General features: G+C 35.2%; 1 protein-coding gene across 4 annotated transcripts in view; it reads right to left on the bottom strand.

Annotated features, from left to right (window-relative positions):
* The window catches only part of LOC109096886 (double-stranded RNA-specific editase 1-like), a 155,450-nt gene that overhangs the window by 7,030 nt on the left and 129,524 nt on the right, over positions 1–18,896 (bottom strand). For all 4 annotated transcript variants that reach the window (XM_042731786.1, XM_042731787.1, XM_042731788.1 and 1 more), the window contains 7 exons: positions 18,236–18,313; positions 13,276–14,195; positions 8,794–8,908; positions 8,314–8,482; positions 7,037–7,188; positions 6,401–6,569; positions 255–436 (listed from right to left, as the gene is read on the bottom strand). In XM_042731786.1, coding sequence (XP_042587720.1) covers positions 255–436; positions 6,401–6,569; positions 7,037–7,188; positions 8,314–8,482; positions 8,794–8,908; positions 13,276–14,195; positions 18,236–18,263 — 1,735 coding nt within the window. In that variant the 5' untranslated portion in view covers positions 18,264–18,313. The remainder of the gene's footprint in view (positions 1–254; positions 437–6,400; positions 6,570–7,036; positions 7,189–8,313; positions 8,483–8,793; positions 8,909–13,275; positions 14,196–18,235; positions 18,314–18,896) is intronic.

Genomic DNA, 18,896 nt, shown 5'->3' with positions numbered 1-18,896 from the left:
ATAAAAAAGAAAAAAGTGAGAGAGAATGAGAGAAATCAGTAGGGGAATCTGGGATTTGAGGCACGGTATGAATTACTGAACAGGCCGGCGGTGGAGAGCAGGCCCATCTATATTCCAGTAATTCATCAAACCATGAGGAAATTGAAGACGAGTGGGGGAAACTGTCCGTCTAGTAAATGGTAATACAATTTGACATGGGTGCCATTTTCAATGATTTGTGAGTGGAAATGTGAGCCGGTGTGATGTTGTCTTACCGCTGAGCAGGGGGCGGTTGAGGGAGAATTGCTGGGGCAGGTCTTCGATGTCAGCGATCCGCTGGTACATGGCTCGGGAGAGATGATCAGCGTGATACAGGCTGCCCAGGATGATGCTGGAGAAGTATATGGGCTCAGTGAAGTAGCTCATCAGAGAGCCCTGGATACCCACCACGTTCCACCTGCAGGAACAAACACACACACCCCTCACATTAGTGTTCAGATTTTATATTGGGCACCAAGCAGCAAACTTACATAGACTGTTAAAAAGACTGTAACAATAATCAGCATTGTCATTTATTAATATTGCTATAAACTGCATAGACCCAACAGTACTGTATGAATAAAGTTAGAATGAGAACGGAAGATAGAAAAAGGAGTTAGATTGGACACGCAACAATAAAAGGTATGAGTAGCAATGATGATAAGCCTATTTCCTTAGCAAAGTTATTATTTGAATGATATTTAATTATAAATGATTTACTTATTATTGAATTCAATCATAAGATAAATATATATTTTATTTATTTATTTAATTTTTTTAAATGCATTTATTTTTCTCTGCTGTACACAACCCCACCAAAATGGACCTGTGGCCCATTTTCAATATAATAGTTATAATTTATTTAATTATTATTATATTAATTATAATATCATTTAATTACTGGCATTTTGTGTTGTTTTCCCCCTGCTGTATGCAACCCCATCAAAACAGACCTGCATCCAATTTCTATCATAATTCATTATAATTAATTTAATTATTCTTACATTTTATTATAATAGAATTATAACTTTTTAATTGGCATTTTGCAATGACTTCCCCCTGCTGAACGCAACCCTGCCAGAACAGACCAGTTGCCCATTTTTATTATAATAATAATAGTTCATTAAATTATTATTACATGTATTTATAATCATTTCATTATTTTATTATAGCCATTTTGCATTGTTTTTCCCCACTTGTTGTATGCAGTCCCATCAAAACAGACCTGTGACCCATTTTTATCGAAATGAATAATTACTGAAATTAATTATAATTGTTTCATAACTTTTTTGAATTGGCATTTCACATTACCCACCAACCCATACCCCCCACCCCCGACCGTACGCAAACACAACAGTGGACATTTATCATAATTAAATACAATTATCACTACATTTAGTTATAATGCAATATTACAGTTTTATCATTGACATTTTGCATCGTTTCCCCCCTACTTTCACAACAGACCCATTTTGTGCCACCCAATTTTATTTAATTGTATAATGATTATGCTTATAATTAATATTAAATTTAAATATAATTTACAGTTTTTAGAAAACCCCATCAAAACCCATTTCTGGGTCCCGGCCCACCACTAGACACACTGACTGCACTGTTATTGCATTGCCTCGTCTTTACAAGAGTACATCTATTTTTGATTTCGTTTGTTACTAGCCTGAAGCATTTCCAGCAGTTTAACATAATGAAACACCGTTGGGGTTCCTAATCTCATTCCATCTAAAACACTGTAAAAATTACCACGTACAGGTAGATGGAACATAAGACAACCGCGAGCTACAAAACACAAAAGCAAAAAAAGCAATCTGGCCAGAAGCCCAGATGTGAATGATTTTCAAATGATATATAAAAAAGCAACAGTGGAAGAATTGTTCAATTAGTGCAGTTCTTCCAAAGCAACTCATTTACGTCTTTTACTCATTTACTCACCCACTGGGTCTCCCTCCTCAGTCGTACACAATCAAAAGGCCTAATCAAGCCTAGATCTGCTCCCCAAAACAACACCTGCTGTATGCAGCTGAGAAGAACCCAGAATCAAGTGATTGAAGTCGTTCTCGTCTGACCAATCAACAGCCTCAGATGCCAAAGAGACACAGTCCAACTTTTGCTACCGTTAATAATACCACTTTGCTAAGCACTTCCCTCCTGTAGCCAGAACACTCTGCAGCTTATTCAGAGTTTCTGCTGGCGTTTATCAAGTCTACTTGCTAAACTAGACAGCTTTTTACAGTTTTATTGACCGTAACCCCACAAATCCAGTGATTATTTCATCCCTAAAAGCATTCATTGCATTCATTTGTTTCACAGAAGCCAGCAAATCAAATAGGAACTGAAGTGTTTGTGAGTTTTGAGTGCAATATGCACCCAGTGAATGGACTTCAGGTGCTCGTCTGAGACTAGTCTTTTACAAGAACACTTGATCCTGGCAGTAAGAGGGAAATAAAAAGCCATACACAGATCAGAAGTTAAAAACCCAGGGGAACAGTTAATAATTCAGACTAATGATATATAGATATATATCAGCAAAGATGCATTAAATTAATCAAAAGTGACAAAAGCTTTTTCTTGACCATTTCTGAAGAATCATGCGACACTGAAGACTGACATAATAAGACTGCTGAAAAGCCATCACAGAAATAATTAAAAAAATTATATATTGAGTATATGAAAATAAATATAATTTTATGTTATTAAATGATATATTAAATATTTAATTGTTTAGTTTAATATTTAACTGTTGTAAGTTTATGCAAAATAAAACAGGAGAGTAGTGACCACAAAGAGGGTTTAAACCCAGACAGATTTCACTGTTTCACTGAAATAAACAACATGCATTGGAGCTACTTTTATTCTTTGCATTATTTCAGACATGAGTGGCTCAGCGTCTCCTATGAAACATTCACAGGAACACCCTCCACCCGCTGTGTCCCGGTTTGAGACCTACATCTGGCCATGTTACTAGCAGAGCAGGTACAGGTCCTGACGGATGAGACACAGAGTTCTATCAACACACACGCTCATACATCTCAGCAGATGGGCTGCTTTTCCTTGAGAGTGAGCTGTGAACATCACTTCTGCTGTGTGTGAGTGTCCCTGTGCAACACATAAACAAGCCCAGCCCTGACTAAACACCGCTTTCCTAGGAAAACCAGAGCAATAAACTGAATCTGATAGAAAACAGACACTGAAAACATGAAATGCTCACTATTTCTCATTATAGACAAGTCAATGGCTATGGTTTTTTTTTTTTTACCAAAATAACTGAAAATATCATCTGTTATGTTCATCAGAAGAAAGAAACTCATACATTTACTCACGTTTTGAGAGTGAGTAAATGAATGATTTAATTTTGGGTGAACTATCCTTTTAGGCAGTGTTATCTTAGTTTGAAATTGAGATATATACTGTATATATATATATATATATATATATATATATATTTATTTTTTTTCAATTTATATTTATTGTTTCAAGTAATGAAATTGGTTTCAGTATAAAATTAGGAGGTTAACCCTAATATTTTTCTATTTTTTTAAGACACTGAAGCATGATTTTCAGTGAACAGTAACCTGAATTTCAATCTGTTCCTCAAACAAAGCTATCGTATGGCTGCTGAAGACTAAGAAGAGTCATATGTATATATTCTTTTATTGTAGTCTTTTGTCAAGCATTGAGACTAAACAGTCTTGACAATCACAATCCCCATCCTCTCAGCTCTCATCCATCTTCTTTAGAATTACAAAGAAAAAAAAAAAAAAAAAAAACAAATCAGAGAGATATGGAAAGAGAAAAGACCACGCAGACTTTTAGATGGGATCATTTCTTTCATATTGCATTTGCAAAGCAATTTTGCTCTTTTAATTTTGGATTAAAAACAAAACAAAATGAGAAAAAGTAGTTCTGTATTTTAAACGGGGGCCCCGATCAAATAAATAAATAAATAAATATAATTTAACAAAAAAACAAATATAGATAATAAATAGAGACTGTGGGATGAGGATGATTTATATGTAGTATTGAGCGACAGTGAAAGAGGTGTGTGTACGGAGGTTTTCTCTTTTCTCTCATTAGCATAGACAGGACTTGAGCTCTCCGGTCACAGCTGTCTCTGTCTGAGGAAGACACATCACAACCCTCACCCCACAGGAGAAATGAACACTCCCTCCTACACTGTTAATACACTCTTCTTTATTTAACTAGGGTTACAGTAATGTTGAACCATGCACTTCTTTCCCTGTCAGTTATGAAGCCCGGTAAGAGCCAATGGGCAATTAAATTCACAAAGCCTTGTTCTCTTCCCAGCAGTGACAGGAACAGCGTCTACCTAGTGCAGAGAGATTAACCAGAAGGTTCTGGACTATTGCTTTTGCTGAGCTGTCTGCTATTCTAATGAAGAGGGCTGACAATAGCTTCGCTCCAAAAGTAAGGGAGCTGCTTAACTAGACAGCATTTTTAGAAGTAAAGGTAGGAATAACATTATGCTCATTATGGCCAAACTGTAAATGTAGCATTACAACCCCAGAAGGCAGTGTGACACGCTCCGCTAAGAGAACTGGTATATATATTTATTTCTTTAAATAGCAACAAGTAGCATTTTAAAAACGAAATTTGATTGAAAAAACAAAAACAAACACATTTTGTTATTTTTTTATATGAGTATTAGCAAATTATGTCATTAAATAACATGCTTATGGACTCAAGATTAAATATTTTTATGTATATTTTTTCATTTAATGCTTACTGTTTTCTTAACGATTAAAATATAAAATAATATATATACACAATTATACAGACCTGCCAACCTTGGAAAAATTTTTTGAGTACCATCAGCGTGGGGGGGGGGGGGGGTGGGTGTTTACAGTTTACTGTTTTTTACTGTTTACCTTAACTGTTTAGTTATTTTTTGCTATTTAGTGGTTTTTATGCCATTAAAGAGAAAAGAGGAAAAACTACAGCACACTTTAATTAAAACTTCAGTACACTTCTGTATAGGGCTGGGCGATATGAGCAAAAATTCATATCTCTGTATTTTTTTGGCAGATCTGCGGTATACGGTAGCCTATATATCTCGGTATTTTGTATTTGGATTAAACAAATAAAGTGAATGTAAGCATGGAGGCATATAGCTATTATGTGCAAAACACGGGTTAAAATCACATTACACTGTAACATTGCAATCTAAAAACAACAACAACAAAAAATTTTTAAGCAGAAGACTAATTGAGTAAAAAGGCTATTTTGATTACCCCATTACACTTTACAGTTGCTATCATACAAATACACTTACTTATAGGTTTAAAATTCTACGTCATATTTAATGTCCAACTACAAATATTTCAGCAAAATGTATATTTTAGTCAAGAGTTATTGAGCTCCTATTTCATTGAGCTCTGTCTGATTGGCGTGCATGCGCGCTGCGGCGCTCGTTCTAAATGAAGTCTGTGGAGATTAGCGGAGAATCGCTAAAGCAGAAGCTTATGCACTTCTGACAGCAAAATTAGAAATATTTCCATTGGTTTTTTAACATTTACAGATGCAGAATATACCTGTGAAATGCAAGTTATGCATGAAGGAAAACAGCACATCTCAAACACATTAAACAGCGCGTCTCTGTCACCCTCACACAGCCTTTCTGTCAGAGCATCTGACGTGGCGCGCGCGAACCCCTTTGTACGGAAACCATAAACTATAGGCTTCTAGGAGAGAAATAAAACTCAGGAATTATTTAAATGCAAAACAAACAAAAGACGCTATGATTGGTTTAACTCTTCATCTTTTTTTCTGTTGCTTGTTTTGAATACTGCGCGTGGACAGAGGCGTAACTAGATTTTTGCGTAGTTTAGGGTGACAAATCGTACCAGCGTACTTTGAGGTCAAAATGCGTAGCCGCTACGCAAAATGCGTACAGGTTGGCAGGTCTGAATTATATATTGTAAATGCATACAAACCCAAAATACAAATTCATATTTTAAATATTTATTTTTTAAATTGAAATAATTTTATTACACTATTTATTTAGACATTTTTAAATCTATATAAATTTTACATCAAACTAATGCAGTATAATTGTAATATTTTTTGATAATCAGCTATAATGTAAAAGCTACTAACAGCAATAAACCTCAAAGTTTTTTGTAAAAAAAAATTAACATTAGATAGAAACATCCTCAAAACTGAGCCCTGCAGCTGTGATTCTTTTAGTGTTGTTGCTGACACAGAGCAATCAGATACATATATATTTCTGCACTTCCACTGCATTCAATGTTCCCATTTATATATCTGTTCACATTTATACTTTATCAGTATTTCATCAGTTAAGATGTCTATGTAGATACGTATGTGTGTATGCATGCTACCAATCTACCTTGCGATTTTATCACTGCATGACATCGTAAGCAGCCGCTCGCCCTGGAGGACTCCGTCCCACGTCTGTATGGTGTTACTAGAGCGCACCGGGATGGTTCCCTCTCCAGACTCGATCTTGGTCCTCAGCTGGCCCCTTGCCTTCCTGTTTGGGTGTCTGTCTCCCTGGTCTGAATGATGAATTAGACAGTGAAATAAACATTTAAAAAGAATGGGTGGCTCTAAAATGTTTAATCTACTTCAACAAACCAATAATTGATTTAATCAACCAATAACACTAACAAAGGACAGTAACTGTGTTTTTGTTTTTTTGCTTCAACTGCTTAATAATTGTATGACATATAAAGCCAAGCAAAATGATTTAAACACAACACTCAAGAGCGGAATTAATCAGGCCACAAGGAGAGTCAACAAAGCCAGCTAATTAAAAACACTGATGAAATTTGTTTTTGAAATGCAGACAGACACTCGAGTGAAATTATAATGAAATGCGACCTGATCATAAGAGGACCCATCCTGATCTTAATTGAATACAATCATTAATTTCAAACAAGTGTTTGAGTAAAATAACATCCTCATCGGCCTCCCGCCAGATCCTGTGTAAAGCAGGGAATAGTTCGCTTTATTGAAGTCTCACCCTCTACACCCGCCTCGTGAGGAGAGAAGATCCGGGCGTCTCCGCAGGGCGATGTGCTGATATAAAGATGAAACTGGACGTTGTCTTTCAGCTGGAAGCCACGCTTGTCACACTGCGTGAATATGGACTTTTGGTGCTCCTCTTTATTGTTACTAAATTTAGAGACAAACGGCAGAAAAATTCTTCCCAATTCTAGTCATGTACAGATACAAAACTGTATGCCCATAATTATTCTGACACCCTGTGACTGCAATTTGAACTTCAACAAGACAACATTTAAAGGTGTGCTCTTTATATTTATATTTATTAAATATCTCATAAACTGACTTTTGAAACCTAGTCCACCTGAATTGCACATGAAAAATGTAATATGTAACAACAACAATAAAATCATAATAATAATAGTTTGTTTAAAGGTTTGTGTTTACATAATAAATGTACCATGTGTGTTGTGTAAATACTTATATTTATATATAAATAAACTTTTAGTACACAAACTTTAGTACACGTTTAATCAAGTTGACAGTACTAATTATAATAAATCATTATTTTTATACATTACATAATTAATTTTCATAATATTTATCATGTATCAATGCAGAGTATAAATATTACATAGCACATATGTACACTGTTTTTCAGAACCCGTCCACTTCAATTACATATAACTGTAATATAAATATATATTAGTGCTGTAAAACGATTAATCGCGAGCAATCACATGCAAAATAAAAAAAATTGTTTACATAATATGTGTGATATTTATTATTTTTTTCCCTGGGTCATTCGATTTTATTACACAGGACTTATTATTATAATTTTTTTTAATTTTTTATTGTATGTATGGATTACTTGGGTTGTTACCGACATCTGGTGAAAATTTCATGTCAACAGCATCTTTAGAAATATATTTACTGAGAAAAATGGTGATGTTTTCAATACTTATTTTACCCGCTGTGTATATTGTTGTTTGTGTGCGTGTATATATTTTATTGCATTTTGTGGTTTATTATTACCTTTTCTAAATTACTATTTTAAATATATTTCCATACAAATTAAATTCAATCAAAGCAATTTGAAGTTTAATGAATTTAAATCGTAAATTCATCTCTATTAAATGTGCATCTCTATTTAAAACGGTATACAATAACAGAAAAATATTAAATAAAAAACCATTTATGAGTTTAATTTTCCTTCCTGCTTGGTTAATCATTCATCATGCTGTGGTGACATACGAGACATACACAGACATGCAGGACAACTTCACAGCGTCTCACCTTAAGAAGGGCTCCAGCTGCATGTAGAGATACCTGATCAGAGAGCGGCGAGCGATGATTTCAGCGTGACAGTCGTTGAGCGCCAGGCCACGGTCGCTCATATACTCGCCGTTTATACACTTGGTTCCCGTGGAGACGCAGATGACCTGAGCGTCCTTGACATCGGTGCCTGAATTAAAAGCAAGAGGAATCACACCAACAAACATCACAAGACATGAAAACTGCTGTACTGAAGTCTAGAAATATCTACACTCAAGATTCAGGCTCTGATTTCTTCAGTGATCCTTTTAGTTATTTTAATAGTAAAAGCATTCTTCATTTCAAAGTACAGAAAACACGTCACATCAGTTCAGTCAGTGCGTGATTCATTAGGCTGATTCAAATGGCCTTTTTGACTGATTCACTGTGTTTATTTTTAAAACATTCTTCAATTTAAAAATGGAACCGTTTTTGAATAAAAAATCGTATACAGAACTCTACCTGTTGTCATGACAACACCAGCCAGAACTTTCCGTCGTGCATGTGGAGACGTGAAGTTGTCAGTGAGCTCGCTGAATTTATCCACTACCAGACGAGAAACAGCATCTGCAAGGACCTGGTGAAGAGCATACAGATGTCAGACTTCACACAGACTGCAATGCTAACATCAATAACACATGAACACACATCAGCACATCCATGACTCTGCTATAGGCAGGCATGGCATATTCTGAACAGTACACGACTCATGGGTATAGAAGGCCATTTCTGTCACAGATGAAACATCACAAAGGTAATTGTGATGTTTTATCTCACAATTCTGCCTGTGTCTCGCATTTCATAAAAAGTAAGTTTGAATTTACCTGAAATTGCATCAAATAAACTTGAAATTCAGAGAGAAAAAAAAGGCAAAATTATGAGTTATAAAATCTGAATTCTGGCTTTTTTCTTGGAGTTTAGAGTTTATATCGCACAGTTCTTTTTTTTTTTTTTGCTTATGCCATGGAATAAAAATATAAAATTCTAAGATATAAACTTTAATTAAAAAAATTTACTGGAATAAAAAAAAAAAAAAAAAAAAAAAAAAAAAAAGTGAGATATAAACTCAGAATTACAAGATACAAACTCAGAATTTTGAGTTAATAAATTTTGCAATCTCACAAATCCAGTTTTTCTTTTTTCCACCCCGCGGCAGAAACAAGCTTCCATATATGGGTGCATATTATTCAGATATAATACAATTTTCACTTTTTTTTATCCCCTATCCCTTTTGACAAACTTGCTTCAGTATATAATATCCACTTCTCATAATCCACTCAAGTATTGATGGATAAAATCAAGGCTCTACATTATTCTTTTTTTGAATATGCAAATCCACAAAGAAAAAATTGAGCTTACAAGTAAAAGTTTAATACTGAATTTTTTAATGGAACGAACACAAATGAAACTCAACTGAATATTTCTAAGAACTCATCCTCTATGGATGACTGTAAAGTAAAATTTACCACAGACCTCAGATTCACCTTCTGCTGCTGCAATATAATATCAATATTTCATCGAAACCCTTCAGGCACCTTGGTGATTCCTTTCCGCTAACAGTGCCCTCCACTTCACATTCCTTAAGCTCCCTGCTAATATGCTGGAAAATGATTATGCCAGGGAAAAAATCAATGGCTGAATGGGCAAGAATTAGAGACATTAGTCTAACATTACTTCCCAAATACTTCGGAGTCACTCGGTCGGAGACGGCTAATGGGAGTTTTAAGCGGAGTGTACTCTTGATATATTATCAGGAGACAGCAAAATCTCCCACCGAACAGAAGGCTGCATTTTACTCTCATGATAAAACACACTAGTTTCCACCATCATCTTTATTTGCTTTCATTTCCCACTAGCGCCTGGGGACAGATGACAGGAATTCACAAGCCAACTAGACGCTGACAGATTTCACATGAGAGCAGGCTAGAAAACCAAGAAAGTGGAAAAAGGAGGCTAACGCAGCAAGACAAAAAAAATAAAAAAATAAATAAATCAAGAAAGATAACTTACATTCTATGTTAATAACAGCATAAGTAATTTTATATTTTTAATTTTATATATATATTTTTTTAAATGGTCTACTCATTACACATTTTTATGGTAATAATTATATAACAAAATTAATAATATTTATAAAAATTTATAATATATAATTTATCATTTTAAGTTGCAAATACAGTGTAAACAATTTTCTAAGTAATGGAATATATCAAAATATTATAAATATCAGATAATGATATTATTAGCTAATATGTTCCATAGAATATAATTATTAATTATTAAACTCACAGAAAAACAATATATATATATATATACACACACACACACACACACACACACACACTATAATTTAATTCCTATATAGTACAATGTTTAAACATTTATGTAAGTAACATTACACTAATAAAATAAAATAAAAATAAATATTTACAAAAAAAGCATACATAATTTTCTAATTATACAATTACTATATTATTACATTATTATTTAATTTGTGGTTCACCTAATAGGTACCATATTGTCATTACTTCTATTTCTAATATAATAGAAAATATAATTACATTTAATTTTAAATATAATTATTAATTACTGTTATTATACATACATACATACATAAAAACATATATATATATATATATATATATATATATATATATATATATACATACACACACATATACTGTATGTATGTATGTATGTGTATATATATATATATATATATATATATATATATATATATAGGAAAACTATATTTTTATTATATTATAGAATGTTTTAAATAATGGGAATTACCATAAGGTTTTTAAAATGTGGCATTATCTGTAACTTTTACAGCAAAAACTCACATTGTGTCATAAAACATTACTTATAGATATAATTACAGTACTCAATACGTTATAAACTCAATATATTATATATGTGGCCCACTGTCACTCCTACTGTATATCATTCAACCTTTCATTGTGGATGTGAGGTCCGTCTGTATCGCCACACAAGAGCAGGAAAAACATGCCTGAAATGATCAGAGTCTATTTAACCTCTCGCCATCTGGTTAAAACAAATACACCTCTCCACCTTGGGCCTCATATTGACAGCATGTTAAATATGTGGCTATCAGATTCGGGATGGATAATGGGGTTTTGCATTCATGGTGCTGTATCTGTCACGCAGACAGACAGCCCAAGAGCCTTCAGCATCAGAGACAAAACATGCCGCTGACAGGACTGCTCTTTAGTGGACAGGTAGTGGGCAGGCTGAAACAAAATGTTCTTGTTTTGACACGGTTCAAAGGAAGATGTTAATTAAGATTGGGTCGCTTCCAGGCCTGGCCTTATCTCAAAAGCAGGATTAACAGAGGATTTTAGAAATGTGTAAATAGACGTCTTCTCACACAAACGCCAGTCATTGGTCATTTCAGCTCACTGTGTTGTTTCACTGGCAGGAGTGAGCAATATATTGAATATGCATGACACATATCCAATGCTTTGCTTGTGACATGACATTAAGCAACATGGTGAATCCCATAATGATTTTAACATTTTTATTTGGCCATTCGCATTGTCCTTATTTGCCTAAACATTTGCATGTACAAAAATGTTAATTCCTGATTAAAGTCAGTAGGAGTTGGTAATTTGATTCATCTAATAAATCAGTTCAGGCCAATTAAGTGAATCAATTTAGAATTTCCAAAAATCACTCAAAAATGATCAGTCTCAGCATGAAAGTTTTTATATGTGCGTAAAAATATATGTAGATAAATTAGCTACTATGTGCAGATATGTTGGTGGAAAAGTTTAAATCCTATTTTTGCATAATATAATAATAATAAACAATATGATAATACTGTTTATATGCATAAATGCATATAATACATTAAATGTATATAACATATATGCATGTACACAATGTAATAATAAAACAAAAAGTTCATTTAGCAATATAGCTAATAAATGAAATGCATAAAAGAAGAATATCATCAACTGGTATAAAACATATCAAGAAAGGTTTTTAAGCTATATCACTCAATCCATCCCAAATATTTTAACAAAGCTCATCTTCATTTCTATTAGGCTTTGTTCTTAATGAAGACGGCCGTTTGTGCCGGTTTTGCGCAGCACGTTATAAAGGCTTCGATGATGATCTCTGATAAACTTAAACAGATCAGAAACTTCAGTGAAACACTGAGATATGAAGGATTGATTTCTTATATTCATCAGATTGTTGCAGATCAGATACAATCAGACTTTATCAGCCAGTCTGGTGTGTGTGCTAAAGGTACGAGTTTTTAAAGGTTTAAATGAGGTTCAACGTTAAAGTTTGAATTTGAGAAAAACTTTTATTAACTATAACTGTAATGCAGTCTTCTACAACATTTCTTTACCAATTGAGGCATGCCTATCTCTAGCGTAAAAATAAATCATTACTATTTACTGCTGCATAGCTGTTAATAAACTTGGTTTATAAACCAAAGAACTTAGTGAATAAGACAAAAGGTTGACTTTTTCACTAAAGAATGTTCAACCGTTTGAAGCTAAAAATGTTTTAATGATGCGTTTGTTTATTATAAGCATGCAGCTTTTCAATTCACAAGATGTTAATTGATGGACTGGAGTGGTGTGGACTACTTAAAGATTATTGTGATGTTTTTATCAGCTGTTTGGACTCTCATTCTGACGGCACCCATTCACTGCAGAGAGAGATCCATTGGTGAGCAGGTGATGTAATGCTACATTTCTCCTGTCCTGTTACTATGAAGAAAAACTCTTGGATGGCCTGAGGGTGAGTACATTTTCATTTTGGGTGAACTATTCCTTTATTAAACTATTTGGGAGTTTTGATTACTTGGACTTTCAATGAAGGAATGTTCTGGGTGAACTATACATCAGTCATTATGTATAGCCTAGTTTTCTGGCCAGTATGAAAGACTCTGTAGAGATCTCTTACCTGCGGCAGGTGCAGCTGTAGCCCCTCTCTCGGGATGGGTTGGCGGGATGGGGTCTGGTCCAGTTGCATGTTGAAGAGCGCCGACAGAGCCGCTTGGGCTGCCCGGGCTTTAGCGAGTTTCTTATTTCGGCCCGAGCCCTCAAACGTCTGCAAGTCCACGGTCACCGACATCACAAAGTTCTTAGCATGGCTCTCCCCGCTCTCCGACACGAAGTCGTATTTGAGGCCCGGCCGCAGCTCGTTGAGAATCATGACAGGGTTTTTGCCGCTGGTCGAGGAGGAGGGCGGCGGCAGCGGCGCCTGCACGAGGCTGTTCGTACCAGGCGCCTGGGGCACGGGATACTCTCCCAGCGGTTTTAAGGAGCCGTTGCCATTGGAGCCCAGAAAAAACGTGTCCTCGGACGGTGCTGGCGTCTCAAACCCATTGAAGAGCATGTCAGGGAAGTCAGCCTGGTCGGAGGTGAAATCCGTGTTGACGGTGAGCGTACGGCCCATGGCCAGGTGCGCCTCGGATGCGTTTGGGAACTGCACAAAGGAGCGCAGTGCCTTCTCGGCAGCGTTCAGCTTGGCCTTTTTCTTCGTAGGCCCTGAGCCCTCGAACAACTGACCGTTAACCTCAACAGTCATGACGAACACCGGCGCATGGACCGGGCCGGTCTGCGAGAGCAGCTTGTACTGCAAACCCGGTTTGATCTCATTCAGCTGCATCAGGGCGTTCTTGGGCAGAACCGGCCCTGGCGTTTTCTTACGTTTCTTGGGTCTGAATTTGGAGTGTGCGTGGCCATTGTTGCCCTCCTCCAGGGGCCGCTTGCGACCCCCTCCTCCACTACCGTTGGGGAGCTGCTCCACGAGGCCAGCTCCCTCCTTTGAAGAGACGTTGTCCAGGTTGCGGTTTTCCTTTACGTCGGTGCTGCATGAACCTGCGGTGCCCAGAAAGAGTAACTTACAACGCCTTCGTTGCAGGATCTTGTAAATGTAAAATTTATAGATTCCTTTATATTTCTTTGTAACCGAACAAGTGATGTGTGTTCCTTTTGTTGTGTGTGCCGAGGGATTCTAGCATGACACATTTTTTTACTAATCTTGTGAAAAATCATTACGAGAGACATTTCTGAGATGACACTGACCAAAAAAAAAAAAAAAAAAAAAAAACATTTCAAGGGGAAAAAAAAGGATTAATTAACATAATTAAGGAAGACCATGAGGTATAAAATCTAAATTATCATAATCATCAGTTTAATTTAAAGTACAGTTTCAGTTTTGCAGGCAATGGCCTGTGCAGAGTCAATCAATCATCTCGTTGGAGATAAAATATGTATTAATGGAGAACAATTGCAAAGCTTTAAAAAGACTAATAACGACTTAAATGAGTCTCGTTTTGAGGGATGACAAATTCTCTTCATATAAGTGGTTATGAAAATACCAATAAAACTGGGTGAACAATGAAAAGGTTAAATATTAGTAATGTTTTTAGTGTGGTGTTTTGTGAATATTTCATCAACCAATAAAGCATCATATTTCAACCCCAAAAAATCTAAAGAAAGAATACATAAATGTAAAAAAAAAAAAAAAAGATTAAATACTGTAGTCAGTCACTTTAAAATACAAATAAAATACTCAAACTTAACTAAAACAAACAAGTCTACATGCAATTATTAGGCTTGGCACTTTGTGTGGATGAACTGTTTTTCACTCCTAAATGTTTCAATAAAATTTTAGAAATCAAATTAAATAAACGCTGTAACATTATTAAAAAAAAAAATATATATATATATATACATCAAAAAAAAAAAAAAAAAAAAAAAAAAAAAAAAAAAGCTGGCCTTAAATTACGTATGGTTTATTAATATTATTTGATTTTGATTTTGGGGTGAAACAGAACCTGGACAACTTTCATGAGTCTTGTCTCATGTGTGTGTATTTACAGGTCACAATTGTTTTGCATTAATAAGCAGACGAAACACACATCATCATGTCCTGTTGACAAAGCGGATGGAACTTTGGCTAAATTTTCATTTATAACATCCTTCAGCAAAAGCTCGCTAGGTTACTGCTTTCAGTGCTCTGGTAGAGAGAATAGCATCTGTGAACAGTAGGGGAACAGAGTAAGAGCTCTCTGCAAACAGTAGGAACAACAGGGTGGATAAGGGAGTGGGTGCAAGGCAGGAGCAGAAATAAAATGAAGATATCTGAGAAGAGAGAAAGCCGTGTGAGAGAAAACACCGGGAGCAAGAGAGAGAACCGTGGAGGAGAAAGAACGAAAAACAACAGATACAAAGAAGAGAGAGAAAATATACAAAACAGTCTGGAGCAGAATCTGAAAAATCAAAACCCTTCATATCCATGTTACACACAAACACACACACAGACTCACATACTTTTCATCTCATCTAATCAATTTGACCTCGTGATCAATTCTGTCCTAAATAATGGAAAGCACTCTTGCTAAAACAAAAGCTTTGTTCCAAAAACCTAGTGAGCTGCCTACTTAGGTGGCAATTTAAAGCATTATATGCCACCCAAAAGGTACTGTGTGCATATTCAGTCTCATTCATTGTGACAAACTCCATCCAACACTCTACAATAATTCATCTGCAACAGAGAGTGTTAAAAACATTCAATATAATTACAAACTGACACAGTATTTGTGTTTGCTATGTATTTTTATGCTTTAATGTCAAATAATTTCAGTCAAATCTGTGCTTTGTGTGAGGATCGCTACTTGTATGAGGCTCCCTATCTAGAATCTTACAAAAGTGCGGTTCAATTTCAATTAAGAAGCAGACAGGGAGACACGTCACTAGGTTTCAGAATAAAGCCCATATTACACAAAGAAAACAATGAAACCCTAACAGATTTATGCAATGCAACTTAACTTTAACAGCCCTGGAAAAACAAAAACAGCCTTTTTTTTGTTTACTAGAGATGTTCAAGCTGTCAGTTGAGAGAACTCCCCAACATCAGCTGAAAGTAAAAAATCAATCGCGCATGCTGAAAAAGCATAAAACTAACAGTTCTTACAGTTGGCAGTTAAAAACATTGCCTCGCTACATGCCATAAAATGATTTTTCAAAGTTCTAAATAAAACAGAATATTAGAGTATGTTATACAAGGGAATGCAACTTTAGTCTTTGTACTTCAAAATATTCATGTTTAATTCAATGTGTTACTTGCTGATTCTTTGTAATTCTTTGTGAAATTTACTAGCAATTTCTCAGTTTCTCATTTTTTCAGTACATGTAAAAGCAAACACAACATCCAATAAATCTTTTCCCCACATACATGAACTTTAAAAGCACAAGTACACAGGAGTCTAGTAACACTGAGGCGCACCGGCTACTTTTGTGTGCATTAGTAGAGTCAAAAAGGCCACCATGTTGATTCTCAGTCGGTGGATGGTAATGCAGTTGAATGCATTTCTTGGTCAAAGCTTTCTTAAATTCCTATAGAGAAAATCAATGGAAAAATACAGGCTGCTTCGAAAAAAAAAAAACGTTTAAATTTTTTTTTATTATTAGTCATCGGGGTGGAAAATCTGGTGCTGAATGAGTGCGTATAACCGTCGCTCTTGCCAAGCAATGAATCGCTGTGCATTAATCCTTTACTTTCCTGCTCCTAACATCTAAACCTGATAGAGAAATATGCACTGTCACATGAAGAAAGCTTCTGGATATCAAGTATGCTTATCAGCAGAAAATCTAAATAAGAAAGCGTCCGCTGCACTATAGATCCGTAATAAATGACGGGACCCTCCATTGTCAGTGGCTCCGAACAGAAGCAGCTGACGGGAGTGACGGGACAATAGAGGGTTAGATTTCTTCTGGGTTAACAACTCTTCCCAGAACCTTCTATTCAAAGCACCTGCTGAATGAAGACGATCGGGACTCCGAGACATGGAAAGAACGCTGTGTATTTCATCAGCCTCGAATCCGATCAGTCTTCTTTGATCACATTCAAGTAAAGCACAAAGAATTAGAGAATGTTTTCTAGGTTAACGGTTATTGAGCATCAATACTCATAGTTTTGATGGTTCCACATTTTTTTTTTAAATAAAAAACAAAAACAAAAAAAATCTTGTTTTAAAACACTGATAATTTTTTTTTTTAATTGTGGCATCATTTACTACTATCATCTCATTTTTATTTATTTATCTGTTTATTTATTTAGATAAAAGTTAATAGGGTCCAATGTAGTTTGAACCGACTTTCTTCAAAATATCTAATAAAACAAAAAGAGAAATTTTCTGGTCATGTTATTTTTTTCAGGAGCATGTTGTGCTGTATGTGTATACATCTGGCATACAGTATGTCTGATACATGTTTAAATGAACAAATATTTAAATATTTATATCCACCTAGGACATTATTTTCAACCCAAAATCCATTGTTTTTGTTATTTCATTGACTATTACATGCCATTTTAGTCAAATGAAAACACACTACCATAATCAGAACTAAAAGTTATTTTCATCAAAAGACACAAAAATACTAAAAAAGGCTAATTTGTGGCCTGAATGGACTATCTGTTTTTAATGCCATGCCAGATTCTTTTGTCGACTTTCATAGCATTAAAAAAAAAAAATTGAATCTATGTAAATAAGACATTTAATCCCACAACTAAATTTGTATTAACATGATTAAAAAGTGAATTGTATAAATTGTATTAACAGAATAAAACAAAAGAAAAAAAGGAGTATCCCAATATATAAAATGTTTGTCAGACAACAAACTTATGGTAGGGTTTCTGAATGAACTGAAGATGCAGTATAAAAATTCTGTCCATGTTTAAACCCACGACTCAACAGGAAGTGGCCCTCAGGCGTCTCTTGTGTGTGTGTGTCAGTGGGATTGTTCGGTATGAGGGGTGTAGAAAGGGGCGGGAAGGAACATGAACCGTTCAGTAAGTGACACATTAGTTAAGGGGAGTGTGCAGGGTTTGGGGTTCAGACTCGGGAACTCACTCATGTTCTCCTCCTCATCAACATCCATGGTTGTGAAACGCCTTGACTGGCCCTGCGCTTGCTGAGCCCTGGCCCCACCTGATGGAAACACAGACAGATCATCATTAGCACTGCTTGCTGAAGTAAGCTAAATCACTATAATCACATAGAATTATGCCGTTTGTGCTACAGACATGAATGTAGACTCAAACCTTAAATCCTGCGGCTATTACTTTAGCAAGTGATTGAATTCATGATAAGCATTCTTTAAGAAAATCATGCATGTTCATTACCATGAACCTCTTCAGTGAGCAGTGGATAAGGATTTAATTATTATTTTCATTTATTTATTCATTAAAAACCATTTCAAATTCAGACTGAACCGACTCAAAAGAACAAATCCTTCACACATGTGTCATCACTATATGTGACCCTGGACCACAAAACCAGTCTTAGGTGTCAATTTTTCACGGTATCAAAATTTATAAATCATCTAAAAGCTGAATGGTTTATTAGGATCGGACAATATTTGGCCGAGATACAACTATTGAATATCTGGAATCTGAGGGTGCAAAAAAAAATCTAAATATTGAGAAAATCACCTTTGAAATTTTCCAAATGAATTCTTAGCAATGCATATTACTAATCAAAAATTAAGTTTTGATATATTTACAGTAGGAAA

Source organism: Cyprinus carpio, chromosome B9 (assembly GCF_018340385.1).
Source record: "Cyprinus carpio isolate SPL01 chromosome B9, ASM1834038v1, whole genome shotgun sequence".
Taxonomy (NCBI): domain Eukaryota; kingdom Metazoa; phylum Chordata; class Actinopteri; order Cypriniformes; family Cyprinidae; genus Cyprinus; species Cyprinus carpio.
This window is presented reverse-complemented; position numbering and strand designations above follow the sequence as displayed.